At 40.6% G+C, this 27,401-nt stretch overlaps 2 protein-coding genes across 2 annotated transcripts in view; both read right to left on the reverse strand.

The window, feature by feature from the left end:
• Positions 1–863: 863 nt before the first annotated feature.
• On the reverse strand, positions 864–13,890 carry LOC119482767 (solute carrier organic anion transporter family member 1C1-like). The gene is made up of 15 exons (XM_037760618.1): positions 13,565–13,890; positions 13,103–13,213; positions 10,632–10,773; positions 9,830–9,962; positions 8,204–8,328; positions 7,975–8,121; positions 7,657–7,755; positions 6,968–7,222; positions 6,180–6,344; positions 4,874–5,069; positions 4,594–4,759; positions 4,307–4,491; positions 4,056–4,120; positions 3,815–3,932; positions 864–2,982 (listed from the first exon to the last, which is right to left on the reverse strand). The coding sequence occupies exons 2-15, from the start codon at positions 13,151–13,153 to the stop codon at positions 2,769–2,771; spliced, it is 2,061 nt and encodes a 686-aa protein (XP_037616546.1). The 5' UTR covers positions 13,154–13,213; positions 13,565–13,890; the 3' UTR covers positions 864–2,768.
• A 1,509-nt stretch (positions 13,891–15,399) lies between these two features.
• The window catches only part of LOC119483158 (mucin-19-like), a 29,721-nt gene continuing 17,719 nt past the window's right edge, over positions 15,400–27,401 (reverse strand). The window contains exons 32-47 of the mRNA XM_037761243.1: positions 25,611–27,303; positions 25,297–25,439; positions 24,961–25,170; positions 23,341–23,582; positions 23,023–23,209; positions 21,326–21,548; positions 20,160–20,326; positions 19,983–20,052; positions 19,106–19,215; positions 18,980–19,011; positions 18,717–18,882; positions 17,587–17,624; positions 17,378–17,485; positions 16,661–16,700; positions 16,350–16,458; positions 15,400–16,112 (exon numbers count right to left, since the gene is read on the reverse strand). Of these exons, the coding sequence (XP_037617171.1) occupies positions 15,929–16,112; positions 16,350–16,458; positions 16,661–16,700; positions 17,378–17,485; positions 17,587–17,624; positions 18,717–18,882; positions 18,980–19,011; positions 19,106–19,215; positions 19,983–20,052; positions 20,160–20,326; positions 21,326–21,548; positions 23,023–23,209; positions 23,341–23,582; positions 24,961–25,170; positions 25,297–25,439; positions 25,611–27,303 (3,722 nt within the window). The 3' untranslated portion in view covers positions 15,400–15,928. The remainder of the gene's footprint in view (positions 16,113–16,349; positions 16,459–16,660; positions 16,701–17,377; positions 17,486–17,586; positions 17,625–18,716; positions 18,883–18,979; positions 19,012–19,105; positions 19,216–19,982; positions 20,053–20,159; positions 20,327–21,325; positions 21,549–23,022; positions 23,210–23,340; positions 23,583–24,960; positions 25,171–25,296; positions 25,440–25,610; positions 27,304–27,401) is intronic.

The following is a 27,401-nucleotide window of genomic DNA, read 5'->3' on the forward strand; positions in this document are numbered from 1 at the left end:
AAATATCTCAACATTATACCTGTTAAACATCTGCATTCATAGCATTGTCATTGTTAGCATGTTGACTTTTGCATTTAGCTCAAAGCACAGCTTCACAGAGCTGCTAGATTCATTTTGGAGTCTGCAATAACTATTTTTTTTTACCACTTGTGTGCAGCAGAAACAAATCTGTGAACACAACACTGACAATATTGTCACCTTCTAAATTGATAGAGCGCTCCAGGGATGATGTATTTTTGTAGGCCAACCAGGAATTTAGCATCGTCGTGGGTTCCCTCAACAAAAAGCCAATGGGGATTTTTCCATTGGGTTTTGGATTATTGCAGAAAATAAGCTCTGTGGCAAACAGACGTTTATGATATTTACACGTTACGTTCAGCAAGATAATCTTCACAAATGAACACCACTTTTTTTGATTTTTGAAGTGTAAATGCAATCGTAAAAAGCTAACATTAGGCTATAAGTATACACAACGAGGCTGTAAAGGTGGATGAGTTGGCGTGATGACGTTTAGTATTCTCATTTACTCTTAATTTTTAAGACACAAAGGCTTCAAAATTCATGAGTGGGATATTTACTGACGTGTTTTATATCGTAGAACAAATCGTTAACATCTCTTAAGCTTGTTTCAGACCGGAAGTGCTAAATTGCTAACTCATTTCCGGGTTTTAGGACTCATTCATGTAGCACTCTATTGGAGAACTTGTTAGTTACCTGCAACACATCAAACAGATGAGGAGCAACATTCATTTGGTGTCGTGTTTCTGGACACCTAATTAATGTAAGTCCAACATCGACTAATTCCTGAGGGTAATATCTGGCTCTTTAAATGCTAAATTAATTAAGACTCAGGGTTAAAAACATATAGTGAAAATCTGTCTTTAAGTTTACAGATATGCTTCAAGGACAATCAACAAAATTGTAAAAAAAGGAAAAAAAGAAAGAAATAAAAGGCAGAAATGATGAAACAAAATATATGGACACAATAAAAAACATCTAACTCAATATATAACTTCTCATAATTAACAGCAATAATACTGTATATACTAGCTGATGATACATTTTCATCGACAACTACAGTGTTACGATCAAGTTTGAGTTACACTTCAACCTACTTTTAGTCCACCGTCCAAACCTAACTTTTCCAGACACTAGTGAGTCAAAGGATTATATGAACTTGTATGACCTTTTACGGTTTGCGTAATATGATGTGATGTAACAAGGGTTAGTGTGTGTAAAGTCAGACAGGTGAGATATCCCCACATGTTAAATGCCGCTGGGGCACATTTGCTAACAGGCTGAATAAAGGTTAACAGGCTGAGATCCCTTTGACCATGTTTAGGCTATGATTTTGTCAGTGTCCAAAACTTTTATCCAAAACGATTGACGATTGATACCACTCTCGTTTCTGCACTTTAAATTTAAAGCTACTGCAAGAAGACAGATTGCTTAGCTTAGCACAAAGACTGGGAACAGGCGGTTGCAGCTAGCCTGGCTCTATCCAAAGCCCAAATATCAATGCCACTAAAACTTATTAATTAACACATTATATCTCATTTCTTTAATACATAGTTTTTGCTGGTTGCAAGGCAAACGTGCTGTGTTGACAAGACTCCAGGAGGTCACTGCCCCCGGCCAAGAAATAGTCACATAACCCTCGTAAGCACCACAATGTGTCGTATTTACACTTGTATTTCGTACATATTAAATAAACAAGGTATAAATAGTGAGCTTTAGAAGACTCTGTTACCTTTGGACAGAGTCCAGAGTCCAGTCTTTGTGCTAAGCTAACCTGCAGCCTTCCTATGTTTATCTAACAGACTTGAGAGTGATAGTGATATTTTCATCCCACCCTGGACGAGAAAGCGAATTTGGCCAATATGGTTAACTATATCTGTAAGTTAATTCATATTTGGCCTCAGAGAAAGCAGGTTTGTTTGGAGCTGCAAACTACCAAAAAAGGTGCCAAACCGAAAAACTGACCTGACAAAAATGGCATAATTTCCTGGACAAGTTGAACCTCTACATTAATGTTAACTCATTTTACTTAAAAACACCCTCACTGTCCTCATAACAATACTGTTCAATGAAGTAAGCTTTATAATCTCACAAACTCTCAGAAAAACATGAAAGAAAACATCGTCAATCACTGAAAAAACATGAACAATACTTCATCTTATGCTACCACATCTTAGACCACAAACACTTAAAGTAGTATTTAAAACTATACACTGTACATACTATATATTGTACATATACTGTATACATAAATCACTTTGAATGTAAAGCTGTGGGATGAGACATTACTATCATTACCTGGCCTATTCAAGTATAAATGGTGAACACGAGCTTAAAAAGTCAAACGCTCACGTCCTCTAACATCATACTGAAATGTCTCATAAGTGAACAGCATATGTTCCCATTATGTTTTCTTGACTGTTGACTGTTGAAGTAGAGCAAAAAATGACCTCTAAGTTTTATGCGTTTTTGTGCAGATGTGGACTGCATATCGTCTAATGCCATTTGATTGTTGTTCATATTAAAACTAAGCTCTAGTCGGGGTCTTTGACCTTTGAAGTGAACAAACAGCAGCTCATGTTTTCGGCACAAAATCTGTGTAAAAAAAGAGTTGTGCTGTTCGAAGACCAAAGAGTGCTGACACTGTACCATTACCACATTTGGTCCACTATGGATGCAGCACTTTAGGCAATGGAAAATATGTGTCGTTCACCTGCGTTATAAAACGGTGCTGAGCTTCCTCAAACTCCTTAAATAGTGCTCTCATTGTCCGCGTCTTCTTTGTTTTTGGTGATGCTGATGTTGGCGTGTCCGTTGCCCGCCGCGTTACCCTCCAGTCCGTTTTCTTTGGCCTGATTCCTCAGCGCTAACTTCTTATGTCTCTTGACAATTCTGAAATAGAGGCCTCCCCAGAGTATGTTGGATAGGCAGTAGAGTCCGGTAATCAACCCCAAGAACGTCATTCTGAAAGTAAAGTATATTGGAACGGGTTAAAGATATAATATGCAAAAATTCCTAAAAAACAATGTTTAGACTGATACAAAAATAATCCCTCTCAATCACCACTTATGACTTATGACCCACTAGAAGTGTGTCTGTATCTGCAGAGACCTTGCCCTCTGCCTGTATTTTCTCTTTACTTATTTTGCTGTGTTCGGGACTCTTCTGCAAACAGCCTTTCGGTCTCACTTGGGGAGGTAACCCCAAGCTAATAACAGCGTGTTCCGCTCGTTCAAGGCCCCTTTTAGCTCTGTCAGATACAAAGCGACCCTATGTCACAGATGAGAACAGATTGTTACATCGCTGTGAGTTCACCCTGTTCCTCCCCGCACTCATTCAAAAATCTGGCAAAGCGGCACCTTCCTGCAGGGATCTGTGAAGGTGTTTGGAGTTGTGGTTGTGTATATTTGTGTTTTAGAACGTAACCGTTGTGAAACAAGCAGAAAACAAAATTTTATTTTTCTGATTAATAGCTTTGTTCTCGCTAACGTCGCTCCCTATCTTCATTCACTCTGTAGCTCGCTACACCATCGCTGCTCTCTCTTTTTAAATTGCTCGTTGAGCTGAGGAGGACGGGCCAACTTTGAATGCAGTGTGTTTACCAACAGCAACCAAAAATGGTTACATTATACCTTTAAGTTTATTTAGTTATTAATTTTTTGCTTCTTTAGGTGCCTTCATTTGGAATTATGAACACAAAAGCGAAAATGGTGTAAAAAGTGTAGAAATCCAAATGATTTACACGATTAACACACATCTTCTCCATCTCTAAAATAAGAGTCTGGTTTTACCGTACCTGAATGCATCAGCATCATAGAGTCTACATGCTCCACGGCCTCCACACTGCTTGGTTCCCCACTTCAAACAGGTTCGGTCAATCAATGCTCCGAAATATATAGGAGGAGGTATCCCACCTGAAAACACACAAGGTCACATGTGATGTCAGTAACATAATTATTATACAGTATATAATTAACATAATTATTATATTGTAACATAATTATTTTACAAAACCAACATGTAGTTTCGATACTCACCCAGAGTTCTTACTATCAGTGTCTGCATACCCAAAGCCAGTGCCTTCAGATCTGGCTGTATGGACCTGAAGGATCAGCCCAAACATCATCACATCAGACCTTGATATCAGCATTTTAAGATGCAATATTACCTACAGTAGTGTCACACAAAATCAGTACATATGCCAGAAATCAATAAGACACTGCAAGGCATCATTATACGCAACCATTTAAGATGTGAGCTGAGCTCTTTTAGCTTTAGTGTCTCTGACCTGAGCAGTACGATGTATCCCGGCGTGCCCCCGCAGGCAGAAATGAACGACCCCAAGGCGGACAAACCCATGTAGATTTTGAATATGCGATCACAGTTGCTCTTCCTGGGACACTGGCCCAGCACTGCGGACATGTTCATGCCTGGAGTCGTCATCTCCCCAGCGCAGGAGCAGTTATGAAACATCTAAAGAAACCAGAAGACAAGAGATGTGAAGAATTACCTTTGATTACCTTTAATCTACCAGTCTTATCTATTTGCATGAGGAAATATAAGTTGCTGTCTTACAATGTCCTTGCCTTTGCCGGTGGTGGTCTGGCAGCCAGCCAGGCAGGGCGAGGCGTACGTTATGCCGTTGTAGGCGCATACTGGGTCCCATTGCTTCATTGAGCAGGAGCAGTCCATGTTGCACTGTGACAACAAGGTCTGTTGGTTGTAGGACAGCTGAGGAGTCCTGGTGCACACAGACATGAACAGAGATGCATGAGTTGGGGGATATTGGTCCAGTAAGGCTTAACTGAGTTTCCATGGAGATCATTCTTAACTCATGCAAACTTTGGCCACTCACCCCTGATATGAGACGGTCAGACCCGCCACCTCTGCCTTGTCACAGTTGATGAAGACCTGAATGAAGAGCAGACATAAGGACCCGACGGAGGCAGCTATTGACACCCTGGCCGCTCCGATGATACCCAGCTTGAAACGCTTCAGTATAAAACCTCCGGTGATGATGCCCAAAGCTACCGCTGGCAGGTTCAGTACACCTGGATGGATGGATGGATGGATGATCAATAACACTGGAAATACTATGAAATGAAAACGTCTACTGATCACAATGTTATGGCATAATGTAATAAAAACAATGTGTCCTAAACATTGGGTAACACATAAGCATGTTGACGAGAATAACAAATATAAAGAGGACTGTGAGATAGAGTCATGGATGGGCTTTGGATATTGAACAGTTATTTTAGCTTCGGTCCCCGTCCTAACAGATGAACTCAATTAACCCTTCACCAACACCACCTGGCATGTTTCAATGTGTTCATTTGAAATAATTTTAAATTATTTAACACCAATAATTATATGCTATTTAAACTATTACTAATTACTTTTAGCTAACTATTTCAACTATTTTACTTATTACTTTTAGGTAACTATTTTAACCATTTATTCAATACTTTTAGTGAACTATTTTACTCCTTACTTTTAGCTATCAATTTCAACTATTTATCCATTACTTTTAGTTAATTGTTTCAACTATTTATTCATTACTTTTAGCTATCAATTTTAACCAATTTAATTTATTCAATATTTTTAGCTAATTTATTATTTTCAACTATTTTAACTTTATTAATTACTCCTTGCTATGTTTTTTAATCATTTACTTTTAGCTATCTGTTACAACCATTTATCCATTAATTTTCTTACTTATGCACTCTCACTTGCAACACATTTCAGGCGTTACATCTAACTCAATATGTAGATTTTTTTTAATCTTTTTTTTTTTAAAATTAGCTACTCCCCAATCTTTCCACGTACACCACATAGTATGAATTTGCAATTTTCATAATAGCAGGTGATTGTGGAACAATGTCTTTATATATATATAAATATAAACATCCCAACAATAACGCTTTCAGCTAGCCGTGCTGGTCATAAAACCTAATCATACCACAGGTCGCTACTTTATAGACACACACACAAAAGGAGGCTCTCCTTTCCACAGTGGGCTACCTGGTGCTTACATCTCAAGTCAACTTTATCTCTCGCAATCACGCTTCCCTTCAATAACATCATTGTTTCAGTTGCCTTCGGGCCACAAAAAGTGCAGTGAAGACGAAAGTGAAAGAGGGTCAGTTATTGCTGCGTACCTATGAGGAAAATGGCCTTGGAGGCCGATTGGCCGTAGATTTGCTCCAAGAACTTTGGCTTGAAGGTGATCATGCCGATGAAGCCGTTGACGGCCACCAGGTACGTGAGGATCATCAGCGTGTAGATGTTGTTCTTGAAGAGTCGCCTCAGAGACGGAACAAAATCTGGTGAAGAACAAAGCACAAAGAGAGATTGTAGTATTAAACTAAAGTATTTTTATTAAAAGGCACTATGGAATATTATGCATATTGTCATTTTACACACATTAAAGAGAATTATTACATAACCTCTATCTTCTTCTTCTGTATATAATCACTCTTTTGTTTTGTTTTTTAGTTCTCTTTTGCAGCTGTGATATCAGTGATATCGCTTTCAAATAATAATGTACAAAAGTTAAACACTGTTATATCCTGTTGTGTAATGTGTTATGGCATAACTAAGCCCTTAGGTAACTGTTTCCACGTGTTTCTCTGTCCTGAAGTGTCATTCAACTCATGTTCAGATTGCAGCGGTGGTTTGGCACTGTAAGTCCTGGATTCAGGGTTACAGATGGTTTGTCTGGGCTACACCTGGTTAATGATTAAACACATCAACCCTAAAAACTATTTGCACAGAGATACATTTCTTGGAGTTTAAAATCTTAGAAGCTTTTTCTTTGTCAAGTCATATGTGATGACCCGCCGTTAAATGCAGAGTTGTGTATGTCAACATGACCTGAGGCCGCAGAAAACAAATCACAGTTTTGCTTTATAGCGTCTCGTGCTGATGCAAAAGCTTTGGACGGTACCTTTAGCCAGCTCCTTGAACGAAACCGGTTTCTCCTCGTGATCCTGGTTCTCGTCCGGCATGAAATTCTCCTGCTCTGCCACCGTGGCGAGCTCTGTGCTTTTACTCTGGCTCTGCTCTTGCCCCTGCTTGGGCAAAGACTTTGGTAGGAACCAGAACGGGATGCTGGACAGCAGGATCAGGGTGCCGGTCACTATGAAGCCCAGCCACCAGGCCCCCACCCAGCGGGAGTCCTTATAGTTGATGGTGACGGCGTCTGGGAGAGGAAAGACGAGCAAAGACGTCAGATTTATGAAGTGTTTATAGGACTGTTTTCATCTTAACAGCTTCGACAATAGCAGGAGGACATGTCAACAGCTCTAATCAATGCAGTAAACACCGAAATAGTCTTACTATGTCCACAGGATGTAACCTATTGTGTCTGGAAGATTTGTAATTACTCAACTGTTTTTCTCTTTAATTACGACCTTGCCATGTAGGTTCAAAGGGAGGTAGGGTTAACTGTTTTGCTGAAGGGCGCTTTAATGCCAGAGGGGTTATGTGTAATAGGTCTGCACGCAGCCAATTACGCAATATTTGTATAATCAATCAAGGGTAACAGACTGAATGGGTAAGAACTACCAAAAACACAGTCTGCATGTTGTGCCACATTAACACACATACAGTACTGTATTGAGAGAGATTCCATACCTAAATCAACAGATCCAATGTCCACGTAGATCTTGGCAAGGTAGGACCCGAGCATGAATCCAAACATAGGTCCTAAGATTCCCACTGTATGGATGCAGGCTGGGGGAATGGAGAAACAGAGACAGAAAGGTTATGCACTCTAATACTGTCATATTAATCATTACACAGGATGGGCACACAGAAAAGCAACAAAACACCAAGAGCGGGAGAGTTTGTAAGCAGGCTAGGTGTGACCAAGAGTAGAAACTAACACAGCTGTAAAGTGTGTAAAAATGTCATAAAAACTAGCACAGTAGGAGGTAAAAAACATGAACTAACCCAAATAGAAAGGAGTGTTCTCTTCTCTGGAGAAGTCATCCAGGTAGGACACACCCAGAGGCATGATGGGAGTCTCTCCGATTCCACGCAGCATGTTTCCCAAGAATACGTAGATCCACAGGGACGAGCCAGCTGCCTTTTCACATGCTGATGGAGGAGGAAAACTGGGCTCAGAATTTGAAATGAAACTGGACATTGATATTGAAAAAGGTATCGTATCTGTTTATACCTGTTATGGACGCTAAATCAGGCATCTTGTCTGCTTTGGTCAGGCTGTGGTTGGACAGACAGGGCAGGACGCTCTCAGTGCTGTTCACAGATGTACTGTGAGACATACTGGTCTCATATTTATACCTGGAAAATATTGAGAATTATTATTATTATTATTATATTATTGTTTCTTTCATTTATGTCTTGATTGAATGATTTTCTGAAAATTACAGGGCATATAAATTAACTACAAAAATGTTCAGTGAAAGCATTACAGTAGTGTTTATATGTAACATGTGGTGTGCATACCCAGTTTGCTCATACATATGCAAATTGTTATAGATTGTATTATATTTTAAAAATTCTTTGAGGCAGACGGGTTCTGTATTGAGAACTAGAACATGTTTACATGCTTTAATGTTAAAAAAAAAACACTTTATTTTTCAGATACTGGCTTCCCCCTTCAAAATAAAAGCCTAGTCTTCTCTGATTGGTCAGCTGTCCCACTCTGTTGTGATTGGTAAACCTAACCAAACTCTTCGGACTCCACTCCAGCTCCGCTCTAACTAGCTTTGTTTGAGGGCGTACCAAACTAGTCGCTAAGCAGGTATTGTGCAAATGTGTTACTTGGTGACATCACCACGTTACGGAAGAAAAGGCGGGACTTCAAGCAAGGCGTTTAAGAAGCAGTTCAGGAGCAGAGTATCTGCGGGGGAGAGTAACTCCCTTTGGCGTGGACTTTGGCTTTGTAACCCTGCAGACCTTTTACATGCATAAAAAAAACTATATAACACACTAAAGGAAAGGGAAAAAGCACTAAAGCATAATAGCTCCTCTTTAAAAAAATGTTTTCATGTAACAACTTTAGTGTCTTTTAGAAGATGTCCAGTGTTGGGTTTACCATCCTGCAGCACTCTACTGGGGCTTAGTTGGGGTAAGCAGCACCTGTCACTCAGTCAGAGCAAACATACTGTATGAGTCTTTAAATCTTAAAATCTCCTTATCAAAAATAGCCAGTGAGATGCACATTCAATGCTGGATTACCAAACAGGCAAAGCAGGTACCTGCCTCGGAGCTCCAGACTCCCAGGGGCCACACAAGCCTTAAAAGTTACTGTGTGTCTGTTGATTTTTTCAAATTTAATTAACTGTAAGTTTGTCAAGGAATTTGCCCTGCCTGATATGAACAAGATTAACTAAGCCGGGTCATGTGTTATTTCCTAATCTTCTGACCCTGCCTTGTGTCAAAATGTAGTTTTAATACTTTAGATTAATTTACACACAGAAAACGTGTGTCCTGGTAGTCCTATTTCCACGTATAGTACTGGAAAGTTTGCTGTGTGCACTGAACTTGAAGGCGGCGGGCTACATACACAGCTTGGGTAGGGACCCTGAGACCCCAAACAGACTATTCCCACCTAATGCACATTAGAATAAGTAAAATTAGGTTAATTCTGATATTATTGTATCTTAAATAACAGTAGTTCTCTCTCATTGTTGTTCAATTGTCTCTGCTTCCAAAGCAGCTCTGCCTCCAAGAGCCATATCATTTGATTGTAATTAATGATGTGTTATCATTACTGCAGGGCAGTTACAGTATTACAACATTTGAATATTAAGAAGATAAAGTAAAAGGGTGTACTAACAGTCCCTGGAAGAAGTGAGGCAGGGCTATGAGGAAACTTCCAAATGCCATGATCACACAGCCAATACCAATCAGCCTGGGACGATGGAGCTTCGCACCAAAGTAGCTCACAAAGGCTATTACCAACAGGTTACCTGGGGAGAGAGAGGAATCACAAAATAACTGAATGAATGAATGAATTATTTGCTTAAAGGAATAGTTTGACATTTTGGAAAACATTCACTTTTCTTGCAGAGAGTTGCACGATTAGATCGATACCACTCTCATGTCTGTATGCTGAATGTGAAGATAGAGACTGTAGGTGTTTAGCAGAGCTTAGCATAAAGACTTTTTTAAAGGAACAGTGTGTAATATTTCGGGGGATCTATTAGCAGAAATGGAATATAATATTCATAACTATGTTTTCATTAGTGTATAATCACCTGAAACTAAGAATTTTTGTGTTTTCGTTATCTTAGAATGAGCCCTTCATATCTACATAGGGAGCGGGTCCTCTTCACGGAGTCCGCCTTTTGCCTTTTTACATGACCTGAAGGCCACCATAGTTCTACGACACACTTGTGAAACTGTGGTAACTTGAACCATAGAGTGCAAAACCGTGGTACCGCCAGCCGCCATCTAACTTCCGTTGCTCCTAAAGTAGTGTTATTATGGTAAGGATGTATCGCTGAGCGAGGCGAACGCCACGGTTTTGCACTCACGTTACCGCAGTCTTGGGAAAGGGAGGAGTGAGTGGAGGGATGATATCTGCAACCAAACCCTACACACTGTACCTTTAAAATGAAAAAAAAAGCTGCACATACCCATTTCGAAGCTGCCATCTATGACCCCTATGAGGGAGCTGGGGATATCAAAGCGCCTCTCGATCTGGGTGATGGAGCTCTTCATGTAGGCTCCACCGAAGGCTTTTGAGAAGTATACAAATGCCAGAGAGGCCAGGAAGAGCTGGAAACACACACAAAACAACAAGCATGTTGGATGAAACTGTTGATTTCATTAGGTTTCGTTACCGCTCAGACTGATTCTCAGAATATCTTTAAATGGTGAAACTGAGTGTTGTTGTAAAGTGATTACCTCGGTAATAATCTCTCCTCAAAGACTTCCGTGTGAGAGGATTAATCTACTTTTCTTTTGCAATGAAAGGTGTTTGAATGAGGCTTATTCCAATACAAAAGAATAAAAGGATGTAATTGCACCTTGCACAGATGTTAAGGGAAAGGGTGAATGACTGTGTTTAATACTTAGACTCCTCCCATAATGGATTAAGCTCACACACACACAAACACACATTTACAGACCTGCTTTCAACACTGATTGGATTTACTTTCATTGAGATTAGATTAGTTTAAATCTAATCTAATGTAAACTTGTTTGTTTTTCCCCCCACATCATGTTTGTGATAGACAAAGCAAGTTGTCACATCATTTTGTCAAATTAAATTGATACAAAGTTTGGGTTCTTGGAGATTAAACGTTTAGTGAAATCTTAAATCTTTGGGACCTAATTTGAGTCCTTTTTAGAGTTTGTTTGATTTACTATTAAATCCTGCTTGCGTTATATGTTTGCCACAAAGATAGCTAATATTAGGAGGGATTCCCACTGGGCTGTAGGTCATATACTATTCTGTGAATGTGTGTAGAGAACAGATAAAGCTCCACAGGTCAACAAAATTTTAATTTCCTCCAGACTTCAACACGCCAGAAATCAATATTATAAACCAATATCAAATTGCTACTGATCTGATAATGTCCCATTTTCTTCTATAATCAGCCTGTTATCAGAAAGCATGTAATAAACTGTGCCATCATATAAGTGAACCAATAAAAAATAACTCTTACATGGTATGAATACAGCTCACTGCAAGCTAAAAAGCACTTCACTAACTATAAGCCCTATCTCTCTGTCTGTGGTTAACCTGCATATTAACACTCCCTTTACACTCATTAACATGAAATAACACACTTTTCGTGGACTCAAAGTCTTATTTGGTGTCAAAGTATCAGATTTTATCTGGTCAAGAGAAAAAAAAAACGAGGCTTTTTTTGTTAAAGCTTTGCCTTTTACTGCCTCATCAGGTGCAGCATTTGTCGGACGCAGATAATACTGACACAGAAATGGAATACCGAGACAAACGCATGGAGATAAGGTTGAAGAAAAAGCAGTTATACAATGAGATTTTACAACTTGGCACTGTCCCAGGTCCATACAGAGGCGAGCTATAAGAACTGTAAACTGATTATCATGAACCATCCAACCAACATATTATTTATAAACTTTTCAAATTTAGAGATTTGGTGGACTTTAAAACTACACAATTAATGAATAAAGTAAAAAAATAAGTGGTTCCAATTTAGAGTTAGTCATCATGAACTAAGAGGAATTAGCATGTTAACAAAAACTAGGTTAGAACAAATGCAAAACAAATACATATATTTTCTTTTCTTTCATTTTTAGTGTATACATTTAACGAGAAGTGTACAAAATAATTAATGCAAAAAGGGTAGGTGCACTTTGGCTTGTCACTATTTCAGAAGTAATGGCTTATTATTATTAACGTGATAATAAAGCAAATTTGTTTTAACGCCACTAATTTCTTTAACGCATTAACGCAACCAATCTTTTGTAGCAGGCTCAGTTTTAAAGCCAAAGTGAAGATAGATACTGGTGTCAAATGAAACTAGAGAATCTAAGGAATCCATTGGTACCAACCACGTCGTCATACTAGCTTGTCGGCTAAATAACGCCCCAAATTTACGCTAAATTTTAGCGAGGAAAAACTGTCATGGCCATTTTCAAAGGGGTCCCTTGACCTCTGACCTCAAGATATGTGAATGAAAATGGGTTCTATGGGTACCCATGAGTCTCCCCTTTACAGACATGCCCACTTTATGATAAACACATGTAGTTTGGGGCAAGTCATAGTCAAGTCAGCACACTGACACACTGACAGCTGTTGTGGCCTGCTGGGCTTGAATTTGCCAATTTTTTTAATGCTAAATGCAGTACCTGTGAGGGTTTCTGTCATTGTTTTGTGTTGTTAATTGATTTCCAATAATAAATATATACATACATTTGCATAAAGCAGCAGATTTGTCCACTCCCATGTTGATAAGAGTATTAAATACTTGACAAATCTCCCTTGAAGGTACATTTTGAACAGATAATAAATGAACTAAACTAAACATTTGATGATTAAGAACGTACAGTACATTAAAACAGTGAGCGATATTCCCCAACACTTTGTAATTCTATGAAAGGGTGACATTTCACTGACCTTGAGGTTGGAGCAGCAAGCCTCACGTGTTTTTTTGGACTCTACACTCATGATGCTGCTGTGTGCTCAACAGATGCAAGGAAGCAGGAAAAAAACACACCACCAAAGGACCTGCAGAAAGACGGCAAGATTAGAAGCACATCAGAAATTTGGGGGAAATTATGTTTATTTCATGTGATTTTTATCAAAATAATTTCCTTCAAAATGTCCAAAAGTTGAAAAAGAAACTAGAATTCCTTCTTAGAAGTGTAATTTTATAAGAAAATTGAGTCATCAACCTGTCATACATGCTGGGAAAATACAGTTTGAAGAAGCTTAGGATTTGAAATTTGTTACCAAATTCACGTTGTTAGTCAGTTTTCTGATCACAATACAGACGATATACCAGTAATTTACACTAAAATAGCAGTAACATGTAAACCTCGGTGCAGCATTAGAAGAAAAAGCAGAAAAAGTATTTACCTGAGAGGCAGCAGTGGTCCTATGAGGGATGGGAAGGATGTGGTGTGATAGCTGAAGGCTTGTTGTACCTGGCAGGACTTTGTGCTTAAAGCAAAAGTCTTATCACAGACAAACTATAACATCACCTGTAATCAGTAACCCAGTCACTCATGTGCACTTGTTGATCATGTCAATAAAAAGCTCTCCAGCCCCTTTAGCACTCATGCACACAGACACAGACACGCACTCGCAAACCCAAAACGTGACCTCTCTGGCTGGGTAAGGTTCAGCTGGATGTATGTCTGAACAGCACCGGAAGGTTCAGAGGTTCACCGAGCGCAAACACACACACACACACACACGTTCAGTCTGCGCACACTCGCACATCCTCCTCTGTGAACATCACAAGCCTTCCAAGTATCCATCCTTTTGTACACACAACAAACAGCAGCAGCGTGAAGCTGCCCAAAGCTTATTTTACAAGCCTGCTGTTTCTGTTAGTGTGCTGTTTTTCAAAGACTTAAAATGCTTTTCCTCTCCTGGAGAGGTTCAGCTTTTGTAAGGCTGGGTGTTTTCCGAGGCCTGATCAAAGTCTTCCTGTCCTATTGATAGCCCCTAACAATGGCTTTCTCTCTGTGTCCTAAGTGGCTGAGTATGGCACATCACGTCACCTGATCACATCACATTCAATGAAAATACTTACATATTTAAAATTCAACACACCAGAGAACTTTTGGAGAACATTTCTGACATTACAGTTGCAGCAGTAATGTCAGTGCAACAAAGTGTAATTCAAGTGTTCTGAGAGATAACTAGACTTCTCCACCTCCTCATGGCTCTGTTTTCAGGCTTTAAAAAGTCTAAGCCGACGGGAGACTTTGACCAATCACAGGTCATTTCATTGAGAGAGCGTTCCTATTGGCTGTGCTTAAACTTAGCATTCCTTCGCCAGATTTCACAATGGCGGCGGCGTCACAAACTTTGTAATTTTACAGCTAAACCGTGCACTACAAGATGATTCTGAAAACATTTGAGGTGAGAAATAGGCCGTTTGACCGTTTGGTTGGATTTCGCGAGTGATTGACAGCCGGCTCTCATAGACAGCAGCTGGACAGCGGACCTCAGATCAGCTCTTACTGCTCGTTTTTCTCCGGTACGTGAAATCTTGCAGATGCCGTTAGGAGCACCACAGGACACAGAGGAACATGATTTTCTTCAGGTTACCTGTTTCATGTACTACTGTCACGATATAGCGACTGTATTATAAAAATAACATTTTTTAATCATATTTGCTCCAATTTTGCCTATTTCAGCTTTTAAGGACAAGTTCACCCAAACTACAAAAAACACTATTGGTGATAGCCATACGCATATTTGAATTTAAAACATAAACTTAACAGCATATGACAGTGCTCCTGTTACTGTAGATAGCTTTCAAAGGGACTTTTCTTCTGTAGGAAGTAGTTCCAGAGATAAACAGCAAACTTTGAAGCAAAGTTTTGGGATTATTTAGAGCAATCATTCCCAAAGACTGGGTCGCAGGAGATTTTATTAGGGTCGCCAAATAAATTTGCAGAATTTCTTCTATGTATCTGCAGTACTCCCTTGAGCCACACGAATGAGCCTGAATGTTCGTGTTGTGATTTATCAAACATATATCTCTTTTTAAATGTTTACCTAGGTTTACCTATTCAAGATAATATGAGGTGATGCAGAAATGGCAGTAAAAATGGACAGAAACGTTTATTTACGCACAGATTCGCACTTCTCACGACTTATTGAGAATCGAGTCGCAATGGTTTGTCATTTTTAAAGATTAGTTCCCCAGAAAAAAAAGTTTGTGAAACACAAATTTCAGAGTAACAATGATGTTTATTCTGGAAAGAGACGCTTGCTGTCGACCTTTTTTCAGTGCTATGAGCACCACAAGAACAGTTCCTCTACTTTCATTGTGTTGGGGTGAAGGCAGAAATCTCAGTATCTCAAAAGCCTGGGCAAATCAAATCTAACAGCATGGCTTGATACCACTATTGAGAAACTATGATTTTTTTTTTGCAGTGAAACAACCTTTGACGTCCTGGAAGACTCGTTATTGGCAGAAATGGGAGTGATCAAAGCGGCTGTATGGCTGCCAATCGGTACTTAGGGTGATAAAGTGTGAATAGAGTAGATTTAAGTTGCAATACTGCACTGGAAGAAGATGCATACTACAAACTTTGGCAATTAGTCAGTGATTTATTTGATAGAGAGATTCAGTGATTGCTATAAATAAAGAACAGGGTTTTAATTAATAATTCATTGAATTTGAATATATTAGATTTTGATTTGGAAATCTAAAGGATACATTACTAAAAAGGTTATTCTTGGCTCTGGTATGTGCTGTCATTACAGTATTTCTCCAGTAGGAAACATGCTACAGGCTGTGCACTCACAGCTGGTGATGTGCTTGTAGTGGTATTGTCTGGTCGAGAGGTCCAAGCACTGCAGGGTCACTGGTCTCCTCTCGGAGCTCCAGTCCTGACAGCAACTGCAATTCTGCTTCACCATCAGATAACCGTGTAACACGACTCTGTTACATTGGACAGAGAGGTGGGGGGGGAGGGGGGGAAGACGGAGGACAGAGAGTTATTGAGACAGATAGAGGGAGGGAGAGAGATGTGTTATTATATCTTTAACCGGAGTTACAATTCAGCTCTAAACTTCACATGGGACTGAAGGAAAAAAGAAGTCCTCAGTATGAACACTAAAAACCTCAAAATGTGTTAATTGGCTGCTACTGATCAGTGACAGGTATATTTCTTCTCACCTGGGCTGAGACACACATTGGCCCTGACACACAGGTATCTGCATGACGGCGGTACAGTTTTCTACTGTGACGCTGACAGCGGTCACCTTCGGAGCACAGCTCTGGTTACCTGAAGTCAGAGGAAAATTAATACGGGAGGCAGTGTGATGAGTGACGGCAAAACATCTACAAAATATGAAGATATTTTTCCTCTTTATCAAGTTTTGAACGAAGGAAAGACCCACGTTATTTAACTTTTGATTGGTTAAATAGCTGGAACTGAAATGTCAAATGTCAATCTTCAATATTTTATTGATTTTGACTTAACTTACAGGTAAAGCAGCAGTGTTGGACGTCCCAGATTCTGTCCTCCTGGTTAATAAATCACAACAGCTCAAGGTTAAAGGTGCTAAATGTGAGATATGGGAGCATTTCTATTGCTGCGCAGCTAACGGTGACTAACAGCAGTAACAGTGAAAACAACAGCAACCCTGCCAACGACGCCGTCGGTCAGGACGGCGTTATCGGCTGTAGCCGCTGTATGAGCGGCAGCCATGAGCTAGCCAGTGGGGCACGCTTACATGCATGAACATGCACCAAAAGGCACACACAACCGGTGCTGCCATGTCAACAAAGCACGGAAAAGCTCTGATTACAACACACAGAGAGAGGGAGAGTGACTTCCTTCTCTGCTCAGGTAGACATTACTCCTCTATATCCTTATATCGCAACAGTTGTTTTCTGCTATATTAATGCTACTGATATCGTTTAGAGCACCTTTCCATGTTTGTTCTTCTACAGCTTTTGTATTCAAAATTCCTTTTCACTTGGTTAGCTAACCCATAACCCTTTTTCGTTTCATAATGTACCTCCCTGTAGGAAGAGAAATGCTTTCTTTCCACACCCAATAAATGTGACTTTTTTTTTCTTCATTCTAAAACAATGCTTAAGCTGGTGGGAACTGCAGTAATACATGACTTAGTATTACTGTAAAATAAGGCTGGTAGGATGCTATAGTTTAAGGAACAGAGCAGCGGGGTGTGCAGTACCTCCTGACAGTCTTCTCTGGGACAGACTCTCGTCTCAGTCTGAATGCCCTCTTTGCTGCAACTTAATGACATGCAGGGATGGATGGCATCCTTCCAACTGTCTCCCACCTACACACAACAAGACACAGTGATTCATTTCAATCTAAATGCTTTTTTCCTCTATGGGAGAATATAGTACAGAGACTGTTATAAGATTAGACACATCATACCTTGTATGTTTGTCCACGATAACTGCATGTCTTCTCAACTGAAAAAGGATGTGTTGTTTGTATTAGTATTCATGTGAGGAAAGGAAAGTCTCTGAGATAGTACTTAAAGGTCCCATATCATGCTCATTTTCAGGTTCATACTTGTATTTTGTGTTTCTACTAGAACATGTTTACATGCTATAATGTTAAAAAAAACACCTTTATTTTCCTCATACTGTCTGCCTGAATATACCTGTATTTACCCTCTGTCTGAAACACCTGTGGCCGTTAAGTCAACGAAAATCAGCGTCCTGTTGCTCGCGCTTGTGCTCGCTCTACATAGACATGAACGAGCATCGCTCAACACAGTGAGGCGACACACGTTAGCTAAAACCACAATATCACTCTATATTTCACCTGCTTGTCAGTAATGTTAGCTGACCAGATGAAGGTCTCTACATGAATCACTGCTGATCCTAGTGTTGGCTTTTCCTGCTTCAGCCTTCCGACCGCGGCCGGAGGAAACAGGAGAGACACCGGAGTTTTGGTCGGAGACGATAACGTTTCTATCTGCGGAGCCCCGTCACTTCACAAGACACGGGAAACTTCTGTTGGTCTGGAGGAGCTGCAGCATTTAATTCTGCACAAACGTCCACTGTACATTCACTAGATATTCTCAGAGCTAAACTAACTCTTCTGCAGTGTGTAGTGTGCGCGCATGCACGTGAGAGTGGAGCGAAAGAGCAAACAAGAACGAGCGCGGTGTGTGAGTGAAGGCAGGCAGAGGAGCAGAGGAGCAGAGTACAGCAGAGACTCCGGCCCTGGAGACCAAAGCTACGGTCTCCCCCGCGTCCTCCGACCGTGGTCAACACTGTTTAGCAAGACGGGCTACACTAGATATAACTTTGCGGTTTTGGTGCTTCCGTGTAGTTTGTGTTGGAGTCTGAGTCTGAACATCGTAGCCACACGCGAGCGCGCATGGGACACCGACCCGAAACGATTAATACGTGTAAGAAGTTACAAACAGCCCCTTTAACAGGATTTATATAGCACTTAAACCTGCTTTATAATATAAAAGACATGAAAATCTCACTTTCTTTAAATATGGGACCTTTAAACCATTTAAAATATTATGACGTGCCAGTGCTTACCACAAATCTGATCACCACAGCAGGAGGTGTACATCGAGGTGTTTATCAGTACAGCAGTGGGGCTACAGAGGGGAGCTGGTTCCGGGGGTTTTGGAACACACTCCTCTGTGTGAGTCTTGTTGTTACATGTACATTGGTAACAGCCGGACTGCCACACCTCGCCACCCTGGTGAACAGGTATAGAAATGCTTTTAAATATCTAGAATACAATCAAGAGTCAGAGATATCACTATTTTCGCACTGATGAGACAAAAGTTACTCACCTTTCTGGGCTCACCGAGTGGTCCTTTACAATCTGACGGAAGAGACACAAACTGTACATTAACACTAGTTATTATGACAACATATGTCTAGGTGTGAGTGTCAGCCTTATAGCCCGTGTTACTCACAGGGACAGTCAGACACACAGATGTGAGAGTGATTTCCTGCCCTGAAGAGGCCGCTGGGACAAAAACAGCCTTCCCTGCCGTTCACGAGGGACGCTCCTCGATAACGCATTCTGTGCAGCCAAAACCAGAAGAGAAACAGAAATGGTGGACATCTTGACAGGGGAAACATTTGGGATTTAACCAAGTGAGAAATCAACAAGAACAAGTGTCTGTGATTCCTGCCCGAGGCTATATGTTCTCAGTGATCCACAAATGACATCTCACTGTGGAGCCTCGGACTTTATTCAGACCAGTATAATGGTGGGAAAGCAAATTATAATGAGAAACTGGATGAATCCCGGCGAGCCCTCTTTTCAGGAGTGGTTCACAGAGTTGGCAAAAGTGGCATCATACGTACAACTTTCTTTCAGCTTGAAGGACAGGACTGAGAAATATGTGGCGGAGTGGGGAGACTACTTTGAATACATTGCTCATGTGGACAGACCTTGAAGTAAAGCACACACCATCACACAATACTTGTATACACAGCACACACACTCACACTCACACACACTCTGTGTGTTTAAAAATGTATTGGATTCTTGTAAATTAGATTAGATCATGGTGCAGATGAATGTAGGAATATGTATTTCATTTGTCTCTTTTAATTTATTTATTTATATTTATTTTTTACATTTTATTTGTATACTAGGATTTTGTAGATATTATTTTTTAAATGTATTCATTTATGTCTTTTATTTATTTATTTATTATTGTTTTTTATATTAATATTATTTTGTGACAATGTTTATGTAAAAAATCAATAAAATACTAATTACAAAAAAAAAAACAAGAACAAGTGTAAGGGTGTTATTTGGTCAAAGTGAATTTTACAAACCCTCCAAAGCAGAAGTCATCCAGCTTGTCACGATATTCTCTGTAAACCAATCCGTCTGGACATGTCACATCTGAAACAATGAATAAGGACAATTAAGTTATTAAAGACATACATTAAGTCCCTAGTATGACCGGCTTTGCTTTACAGAGTATAAGAAAAAGTATAAAAGATACATACTACAGCTTCCGTTAGTCAGTGTTCTCCAGCCAACACGGACACCAGCCTTCATGCATTCCTCAGCAGCTTGCTCTAGTGATGAGCAAGGACCATTCCTGCATGAATCAAACTCACAGTTCTTCTTTTTAAGGGCCAGATTTACGTACCCGCTGCAATTTGAAAAGACTCTGAGGAAACAGAATAGATTCAATTTTTAGTTGGTTTGTTGAAATATTTAATCTCGATTAATCGCATGACTGTCCATGATTAATCACAATTAATTGCACGTTTTATCTGTTCAAAATGTACCATAAAGGGAGATTTGTCAAGTACTTCATACTCTTATCAACATCAGAGTGGGCAAATATGCTGCTTTATACAAATGTATGTATATATTTATTAATTTATTATTGGAAATCAATTAACAACACAAAATAATGACAAATATTGTCCAGAAACCCTCACAGGTACTGCATTTAGCATAACAAATATGCTCAAATCATAACATGGCAAACTGCAGCCCAACAGGCAACAACAGCTGTCAGTGTGTCAGTGTGCTGACTTGACTATGACTTGACCCAAACTGCATGTGATTATCATAAAGTGGGCATGTCTGTAAAGGGGAGACTCGTGGGTACCCATAGAACCCATTTTCATTCACCCATTTAAAACTGGCCATGACAGTTTTTCCTCGCCAAAACTTAAGTGCAAGTTCAGAGCGTTATTTAACCTCCTTTGCGACAAGCTGGTATTACATGATTAGGTTTTCTAGTTTCATGTGATACCAGTATCTTCACATTAGCTTTAAAACTGAGCCCGCTACAACCTCTGAAAGATCAATTGTGTTAATGTGTTAAAAAAATGAGTGGTGTTAAAACAAATTTGGGTTAACGCTTTATCTAACTTTGACAACCCTAATAATAAGCCAAGCCCTAATGTTTAGTCAAGGTTACTAGGTGGTTGCTAGGTCACTACTAGGTGGTTGCGTGGAGGTTGTTAAGGGTTGACTGCCAGGGAATTAGTAGGTAGGGTGTACTACTTTGTGTCTGCATTAGTCACAAAGGTAGCTCTTAAGTAAAGGAAAAGCATTGCGTCGGAGTAAACACACTAATTCCCAAATCTACCACAAATTCCCTGACGAGGTGTGTGTGTGTGTGTGTGGGTGTGTGTGTGTGTGTGAAGCTTACGGGTGGTGTAGCAGCTCACATAGTGAGCTCGCAGGGCAGGGGGTGGTAGTGGTTGTGTAAGGGGGTACTGTAGTGGTTGAGTAACAAGGTAAGTCCCTTGATGCAGAAGCACAGGCCGGCTTCAGCGGGTCGGCGTACACCCAGTCATAGGCTGTCTTATCACAGCAGCTGTCATCCTCGATCTGCCCTCCTTTACGGATACATGATGCAACGCCACATACACCTGGGGAGAACACAGAGAGGTGCTATCTGATGTCTAATATACACATAAACCTTTTAATTTACATAAACACTCTACACCACTCATACTATGTATGACTTTTAGCCTTTTTTTATGGTTATATGGCCCATACGTAGACCAACCCCTTCCCCCTATTATAAACTGTACGCAGACATTCAAGCAAGAAACCTCAAACAAGCAGCATTTATGCTATCTAAAAAACAGAAAGTGGCTGGTTAAAAAAGTTAAATAGTTAAAAAGTTAAATGTGCAAAATGTAAACAAGCAAATTGGATCAAAGACAACATGTTTCTTTGGGATTGGTGTTTCTTTCTGCCCTCAGTGATCAGAAAGTGTTTAATGCAGCTTAAGTTCCTGATCAGACTGAGCACGTTTTAGCAGCCTGGTGCAGCTTTTTGTAATTGTTTGAAGCATTTTGCGTGCTGATTTGCGATGCTGAGCGCCTCGCATTTTTGCAGGAGCGCCCTGTATGCCTCAAGTTGAAAAAATTCAACAGCGGAAAAGTGACTGACATTATTTTTTTCTCAATGTGGTGACTTTTGCTGGACACCAGGAGATATATATGACTTAACCAATCGTAGTTACCATGATCCGAACAGAAAACAGCAGGTCTGGAGGCAAATTAGTGCAGTACTTCAGATTTCGGGTAAGTTGTTTTCATAAATTTGAACTGTACTATTAACTATTAGGTTGCGTTTATGGTTTGTGTTAAGTTAACGTTAGCACTCATTTGGTGGTTTCCTGGCAACAATTAAAAAAAAGACGCAGCAAATTTCCTTCACTTCACTTTACTGTTTTCCAAACTGTTAAACCTCTGTGTATATACAGTATATATATATATTTATATAATTAATTTTATTTATTTATTTATTACTTCTCTATACATACTACATTCCTGTGTACACCTCTGTTCAGTTTTCCCATCTGAAATACTGTCCTCAACAAAATTACTTTTACATTACTATTTTATACTTACTTTATGCCTTAGATTATATTTTGCTTTTACATTTATTAGTGTGATTTCCCCTCTTATATATATACATATTTTATGAGCGTTGTTGAGGGAACCTGAGACCGAAGATTTTCATTGCCAATGACTGCTTTGCTGGAATTGACATATGACAAATAAAGAACCTTGAACCTCGTCTGATCGGCCACCAAAAAGGCGCGGTGTGGTGCGCCTTGCGTTTTCCACCTGCAAAACGCGCTCTTTCAGATCAGGGCCTAGAGCTGTTTGGCTTTGTTAGCCTACAGGCTAATTTAGCAACATGTTGGCTACTGTTATAAAATTGTCAGACACGATTAAGCTAATAAATTCATAAAAAATCTGCGAGATTCAGAGGTTCTTTTTGCATTACCTGAAAATCACCCCTACACCCAAACAACCACTGTCAAAATGGATGTATAATATGCATTTAACCACACCCGTGAACCGTCCCCTTCGATCCATTACCCACCACATTGTCCCTGGGTGTTGTTGAGGAAGTACTCCATGGCCAGACTGACCACCAGGGTGTAAGACGGACTGAGGGAGACATAAGAGCGGACCTCTGGGAGGTAGATTGACACTATGTACCTCGTGGTCTCAAACCTAAACCCGTGCTCCTCATATGGTGGCTCTATGGTCACGTTGTTCAGAGTTGCCTAGGGAGAATTAGATCAGTATCAACTTAATTCTTTCAATAGAGTATGGTATGGTAAATAGTAGAGCTCTGAAGTAAAAATACGCTTTATCGTGACATACTGTAAATAAATAGAGTTGCATTTTATCCTACCTGTACTCCAAACAATATCGGTAGGATACGGAGTGTAGCTATATTGTCCTGATATTTCAGGATGATGCCTTTAGCACAAGAGCCCTGCAGGCCCGGCACACAGTCTACGTTGTCCACAGCAATGGTCAGATGATGACGCGGTGACCGCTCCTCCACCAGGATGTAGGTGCATTCGTCCAGGAAATCGAAGGGTACACCTTGGAAAGAGATGTAGTGGGGGTCCCCATATAGCTCGCAGCGACCTAGGGAGGTTAAGAGGTGATTTAAATAGGTATGGACAGAAAAGAAAATAATTAGCCACGTTAGCAGCCTGGCTCTAGGGATGGCATCAAAGAATGTATATTGATAAGAAATGAAAGTCAATTGTTTATTCCATTGCAACATCGCACATTTATTCAATAAACTTGTCTGCCCGGCTGCTTCCCAGAGGAGCATTAAGTGAGCACACAGATTTTGAGAGCAATATCAAACTTTTTCATGTCAGGGACCCCCAAAATGGATGTCCAATAGACCACAGACCATGGATGTATAAGAGGTTGTGTCCTGTGCTTTTGCCCTGCGTGTTAGTAAATAGCCTACAACTCCATTAAATTCTGTTTATATCATGCTACTAGCACTACTAACTACAGGCCGATAGCCGGTTGTTTGGGAACAGAGACGTTAATACATCCCACCACGGTACGGGCTTACGGCATACAGCCCATGGGTGTATTATAAGATCATAAAAGTGATGAATTACAGCCAATATATCCATTATTACAGCTGCATACAGCTAGCGGGAAGCTGGCAGAACCAGATGTGTCATATGAGCATGCAGGGCGGTGCAGTCCTGTGGGTCTGATGCACATTCATAATGCTGAGGAAAATAACTCTGGATTCGGCTATTAGGGAATTTTTTAATTTTTAGGACATAACAATTTAAATAAGGGCTATTTAAGTGTTCGTACTGGGAAGTAAAAAAAAAAGTCCTCTGATTTACAGACGTCTCTTTATACACCCATGGAGTTTCGTCTCTTTGCTTCTATACTCTTTGATGGCATTGTCGGTCGGTCAATTATTCACTTCTTTGGTCCAGACTAAAATATCTCTACAACTACTGGATGGATTGCCGTGACATTTACTACATGCATTCATGTTCCCCACAGGATTCATTACAATTATCTCGGTGATCCCTTAACTTTCCTCTAGTACCATCATCTAGTTTGACATGTGTCCAACACTTTACATCATTACCAAATACCTGCAAAACATTCCCAGCAGGATTAACTGTACTTTGAGATAAGTGCTGATTAGCAAAAGATAGCATTCTAAACAAAGATAGTGACCACAGTAAACGTTACCTGCTAAACGTCAGCATGTTAACATGTTAGCATATAGGTCAAAGCACCAATGTCCTTAACTACAGCCTCACAGAGTGCGGCGTTATAAGGACAGATACGTCAGTGCGGATTGATTCAAGGGAATTGGGAACAAGATTACTTGATGCTGTTCTCAAGAGCAGCACTTTGTACTCTGAAATAAAATACACTGCCTAAACACACACAGAAAATATCAGAGATAGACATGTAGAGGGATAAATGGGGGCAAACGAGAGCAGTGGCAAAGACGGACAACACTTACAATCACACTTCCATGTTTCACAGCATCCATCTGAGACTTTTGTGGCCTGTTCTCTGGGGCAGTTGGGAATTGTAGACTCTGGACAAACCACTGAAGTCAACTCTATCTTCCCATCTGTACAGTTCTTATGGAAGCAGTCCTCTGTCCACGTCTCACCGCAATCCCAGCGTTTTCTCCTCTTCAGGTCTGTACACTCACACACTGGTGGTTCTATAAACACAAAACAGAAGACAGTGACCATGGAATAGAATAGTTTAGGCAATTATTTAAGGAACTGATTGCTAGGATAAGTGAAAAAAAACAGACTAATGTGCAGAGCGAGTACATGGCACGCACCCTTGGTTGTTAAGCTTGGTACAGTTGTAGTTGTTGACCAATTTTCAGTAGAAGTTGAGACATTGGTAATGGTTGTCATCGATGTAGAGGTGGTAGGGGGCGCTGTTGACGATGTTTCAGCCGTAGTTGAGGAAGTTGTAGTTGGTGGAGGGGTAGTGGAAAGCGCTGTTGACCAATATTCAGTAGTAGTTGAGACAATGGGAATGGTCGTCATTGGTGTAGAGGTGGTGGGGGGCGCTGTTGACGATGTTTCAGCCGTAATTGATACCTGTTTAGCAGTTGTGAATGTCTCTGTTGGGCCGGTGACAGGGGTCATCAGTTCAGTGGTAGATGTTGCATTGGTAAATCCTTCACTTGTGGGCATCTCGGTGGTGTATGTTGTTGGGGGCATCGTCGTGGATTTAGACGTCACTCCCTGAGACGTTGTTGCTTCTGAGAAGGTGGTAGTGGGTTGAGTGGTTGAATGTGTAGAAGAGGTAAATGTTTCAGTTGGAGCTTCTGACATGGTTACTTCAGTTGGACCTGAGGTTTCAGCAGATGTAGCAGATGTAGCTGGGGTAGTTGTAGTTGTTGGTGTAGAGGTGGTGGAAAGCACAGTTGACCAATTTTCAGTAGTAGTTGAGACATTGGTAATGGTCGTCATTGGTGTAGAGGTGGTAGCGGGCGCTGTTGGCAATGTTTCAGCCGTAGTTAAGGTAGTTGTAGTTGTTGGTGTTGAGGTGGTGGAAAGCGATGTTGACCAATTTTCAGTAGTAGTTGAGACATTGATAGTGGTCGTCATTGGTGTAGAGGTGGAAGGGGGCGCTGTTGATGATGTTTCAGCGGTAGTTAAGGTAGTTGTAGTTGTTGGTGTTGAGGTGGTGGAAAGCGATGTTGACCAATTTTCAGTAGTAGTTGAGACATTGATAGTGGTCGTCATTGGTGGAGCGGTGGAAGAGGGCGCTGTTGATGATGTTTCAGCGGTAGTTAAGGTAGTTCTAGGTGTTGGTTTAGCAGTGGTGGAAAGCACAGTTGACAAATTTTCAGTAGTAGTTGAGACATTGGGAATGGTCGTCATTGGTGTAGAGGTGGTAAGGGGCATTGTTGATGATGTTTCAGCCGTAGTTAAGGTAGTTCTAGTTGTTGGTGTAGAGGTGGTGGAAACCTCAGTTGACCAATTTTCTGTGGTAGTTGAGACATTGGGAATGGTCGTCATCGGTGTAGAGGTGGTAGGGGGCGCTGTTGACGATGTTTCAGCTGTAGTTAAGGAAGTTGTATTTGTTGGTGTAACGGTGGTGGAAAGCTCTGTTGACCAATTTTCAGTAGTAGTTGAGACATTGGTAGTGGTCGTCATTGGTGTAGAGGTGGTAGGGGGCGCTGTTGACGATGTTTCAGCCGTAGTTAAGGTAGTTGTAGTTGTTGGTGTAGAGGTGGTGGAAACCTCAGTTGACCAATTTTCTGTGGTAGTTGAGACATTGGGAATGGTCGTCATTGGTGTAGAGGTGGTAGGGGGCGCTGTTGACGATGTTTCAGCTGTAGTTAAGGAAGTTGTATTTGTTAGTGTAACGGTGGTGGAAAGCTCTGTTGACCAATTTTCAGTAGTAGTTGAGACATTGGTAGTGGTCGTCATTGGTGTAGAGGTGGTAGGGGGCGCTGTTGACGATGTTTCAGCCGTAGTTAAGGTAGTTGTAGTTGTTGGTGTAGAGGTGGTGGAAACCTCAGTTGACCAATTTTCTGTGGTAGTTGAGACATTGGGAATGGTCGTCATCGGTGTAGAGGTGGTTGTTGACAACGTTTCAGTGGTTGTTGGTGTAGTGGTAGTAGAAAGCATTGTTGTTTCGGTGGTAGTTGAAGCAGTTGTGGTTGTTGGTGTAGTGGTAGTGTAAAACACAGTTGTTTCGGTGATAGTTGAAGCAGTTGTGGTTGTTGGTGTAGTGGTAGTAGACAGCACTGTTGTTTCAGTGGTGGTTGAGGCAGCTGTGGTGGGAGGGTTTGATGTAGGAGCAGGTGTAGTAGTGGGCGGAGGTGCTGTTGGAGCAGAGGTGGAATAGAGGTCTGGTGTTTTGAAAACAGGTTCTGTGAAGGCAGATATACTCTAATCTAAAATATTTAAAAACTAATATTTT

Source organism: Sebastes umbrosus, chromosome 23, assembly GCF_015220745.1.
Source record: "Sebastes umbrosus isolate fSebUmb1 chromosome 23, fSebUmb1.pri, whole genome shotgun sequence".
Taxonomy (NCBI): Eukaryota; Metazoa; Chordata; class Actinopteri; order Perciformes; family Sebastidae; genus Sebastes; species Sebastes umbrosus.